At 41.5% G+C, this 3778-nt stretch overlaps 1 protein-coding gene across 1 annotated transcript; it reads left to right on the forward strand.

Annotated features, from left to right (window-relative positions):
• The first annotated feature begins 2282 nt into the window (after positions 1–2282).
• Positions 2283–3496, forward strand: LOC138987039 (upstream-binding factor 1-like protein 1). The gene is given in 2 exon segments (XM_070367005.1): positions 2283–2850; positions 2853–3496. Coding segments are annotated over 2 exon segments (1212 nt in total).
• The last annotated feature ends 282 nt before the right edge of the window (positions 3497–3778 follow it).

Consider the following 3778-nt stretch of genomic DNA (forward strand, 5'->3'; position numbering starts at 1 on the left):
AGAACCTACTCAAATTCATGTTCTTCACATCAGTGATGCCATCCAACCATCTCATCCTCCATAGACAACTTCTCCTCCCACCTCAGTCTTTTCCAGCATCAGGGTCTTTTCCAGTGAGTCAGTTCTTCACATCAGGTGGCCAAAGTATCAGAGTTTCAGCTTCAGCATCAGTCCTTCCAATGAATATTCAGGACTGATTTCCTTTAGGATTGACTGGTTGGATCTCCTTGCAGTCCAAAGAACTCTCAAGAGTCTTCTCCAGCACCACAGTTTGAAAGCATCAATTTTTCAACACTCAGCCTTCTTTAGGGTCCAACTCTCACATCCATATATGACCACTGGAAAAACCATGGCTTTGACTATATGGAGTTTTGTCAGTAAAATGATGTCTCTGCTTTCTTAGTATGCTGTCTAAATTTGTCATAGCTTTTCTCCTGAGGAGCAAGCTTCTTTTAATTTCGTGGCTGCTGCTACAATCCACAGTGATTTTGGAGCCCAATAAAATCAATTGTATTTAATAGGCCTTAATACAATGTCTATTGATGTTATCTGAAAAGAAATATTTAGCCCTTCAAGTCTTTGACTCTTACATAAACACGTTTACACTTGTCTTCATCTTGATGGCACTTCTGTTGTTCGATGAATCATATCAATTATTATCTCAGTTGCACATTCAGTCCATGGCCACCTGGACACTTCTTTCTATATTTATAGCTGATTAACATTGTTGTATGGCAGAAACCAATACAATCTCTAATGCAATCATCCTCCAATCAAAATAAATTAATAAAAAGGAAGAAGAATGTAGCTATTCTCTGGAATCCATGGAGTGTTACTATTCAAGAGATTATATTCACATTAAATCTGAGCAGAGTACAAAGAGTTCCCATATATATCCTGCCTCCTCAAAACAAAGGCACACACATACAGTTTCCCCATTATCACATAATGTATCAGAGTGGTGTATTTATTACAATTGATCCTTCATTGTCACCCAAAGTTCCTGATTTTACATTAGTGTTCATTCTTGGTGTTGTTTATTCTACTAGTTTTACACTGATGTATAGTGACAGGTACTCCCAGTATAATATATGAAAGTGCTATATGCCCTAAAAATCTTTTGTGATCACCTGTTCATCAGTCCTCTAACCTTAACTGCTGGAAACCAAAGATTATTTCACTCTACATTTTTCTTTTTCTGAAATGTCTTATAGTTGGACTCATGAAGTATGTATCCTTTTCATATTAATTTCTTTCACTTAGTGATATGCATTCAACTATACTCCATGTCTCTTGCTAGCTTTCTCACTCATTTCTTTTTAGCAGTGAATACTATTCCATGGCCTGGATGTACCAGGGTTTCTTTATCAAAGACATCTTGGTTGCTTTCAAGTTTTGTAGTTATGAGCAAAGCTACTAGAAGTATGTAGAAGAAGATGATTATGGAATTTCATGGTAGGAAGATATTTAGTTTTGTAACAAACCACCATGTTGCCTTTCAGAAAGTGTTAGTCATTCAGTTGTGCCCAACCCTTTGTGATGACATGTACTGTAACTCACCAGGCTCCTCTGTCCATGAAATTCTCCAGGCAAGAATATTGGAGTGGGTTGCCATTCCCTTGTCCTGTCTTTCAGAAGGCCTGTACTATTTTGAATTCCCATCATCAGTGAATCAATTGATGATGAATCCTGATTCATCAATGAATTCCTCAATCAGGAATTCATCAATGAATCAGGAATTCATCAATTAATTCCTGATTCTCCCCATCCTCTCAGTATGTGGTGATGGCTGTCTTTGGGATTTTGACCATTCTTATCCATGTGCTGTGGTTTGGCATTGCTGTTTTAAAGTCCTTTGCTTTTCAGGCACTTACTTTTATTAACTCCCTTCATTTTCTCTTATTCTTTGTCCCTTGAGTGAGTAGCCAATCTTTTAGTTTGCTCCTTTATATGTAAAACACTCTCTGGTGAAATTGGAAGGCAGAGTGAATGCGGTCTGAAGATACTTAACTCTGCAAAGGAACCTTCATAATGTTCAACATGAATCTCAATTCAGACTAGGCCAGTTTTCATTTACATTCTTAAGGGTAAATAAAATGATAGAAGAGACATATCCCAAGTGATATGTTCTTCTCTCATGTGTCACATAGGAGAGTAACTTTCTTTTTCTTTCTTCACAGAATCATCACACTAACCTGCTGAATCTTGAGAGTGCAGATGCTGGAGATTCTGCTGAGATGGCTGAACTTCCAGGACCATATAATTGTCCCAAAGACCTAGAAATGGTGCTGCCTAAAAGTCAAGATGACTGGTCCAAAGAAGACATTGTGCAGTTACTGGAATATATGGAGAAAAGCATTCCATCCAATGACAGGCACACATTCAAAACGACCCAGTCAATGGTGGACTGGGAAAAAGTAGCTTTTAAAGGTTTTTCTGGGGAAAAATGCAAACTCAAATGGTTAGAGATTTCTTATAACTTGAGAAAGTTTTGCACTTTGAAAGAAATAATCCAGGAAGCTAAGGAAAATGTTAACAATCCTTCCAAAAGCAGAAACCACAAGAAACATCCTGATTTACCCAAGAGGCCCCTGACAGCTTACCTTCGCTTTTTTAAAGAGATGAGACCTCAGTACATCCAAAAACACCCCAAGATGAGCAACCAGGAGCTGACCAAGGTTTTGTCTGAAGAATACAAGAAGCTGCCTGAACAGCTCAAGCTGAAATACAGTCAAGATTTCCAGAAAGAGAAACAGGAGTTTCAGGAGAAAATGGTTCTGTTCAGAGAACAGCACCCTGAACTAGTCCAGAACTCCAGGAAACCTGATGTCCCCAAAGGAAGTCGAAGCAAATGCCAAAGAAGTTTCAGGAAAATGTGCAAAAAGTGAAGCCTCCCCCAGAAAACAATTTACCCATGAAGTGGAAATTCCATGGAGAGCCCAAGAAGCCCCCAATGAATGGCTATCACAAGTTCCACCAGGATCTCTGGTCGAGCAGGGAGCTGAAAGTGGTGCCCCCGAGGGAGCGCATGGTGGAGATCAGTAGACGCTGGCAGCGGGTACCCCAGGACCAGAAGGAGCTTTATAAGATGCAGGCGGAGGGACTGCAGACACAGTACAAGGTGGACCTTGATCTCTGGCTCAGGACTCTGTCTCCTGAAGAATATGCTGCTTACAGAGAGGCGACTTGTGCCAAGCGTAAGAACATGAGCATGACGAGGGGCCCAAACCCCAAGATTAGAAGGATGGGTCTGCAGTCCCCATCATCAGGGAATCTGCAAAGAAGACTTAGAGAGGACCCGGGGCTTCAGTCTGAGGAGTCAGAAACATCAGACTCGATTGGAGAACATTGTCCTGCCTCAGGGAGATCAGAGGAAAACAAGGAAGAGGAGGCAGGCAACAGCTCCTCAGCCCCCAGCACTGAGGATGAAGATGGAGATTCTGAGCTGGAGGACAGCAGCTCCAGCTTACTGTCCTCAGGGGACTCCTCTGACTAGGATTCAAACTGAGTTTTGCTTCACAACCTGAAGGGACAAAGAACTTTCCAGCAAAAGTCCATGGGCCCTTCTCTCTATTGCCTCTTCATTGTCTTCCTTCTTTCTCTCCTTCTTCATACAAAGTGGGACCTGTTGGAAAGAAGGCATGTTGTGCTATAATTTATGGCCTCTCCATCTACCCCACATTCACCTCGACAGAAAGTCAATGCAATGACGCCTCGTGGAATAAACCCTGAGCTGACTGGGCTGTGGGGCCCCTGGACTAGACTGAGCTCCCTAAAC

Source organism: Bos mutus, unplaced genomic scaffold, assembly GCF_027580195.1.
Source record: "Bos mutus isolate GX-2022 unplaced genomic scaffold, NWIPB_WYAK_1.1 CTG489, whole genome shotgun sequence".
Taxonomy (NCBI): domain Eukaryota; kingdom Metazoa; phylum Chordata; class Mammalia; order Artiodactyla; family Bovidae; genus Bos; species Bos mutus.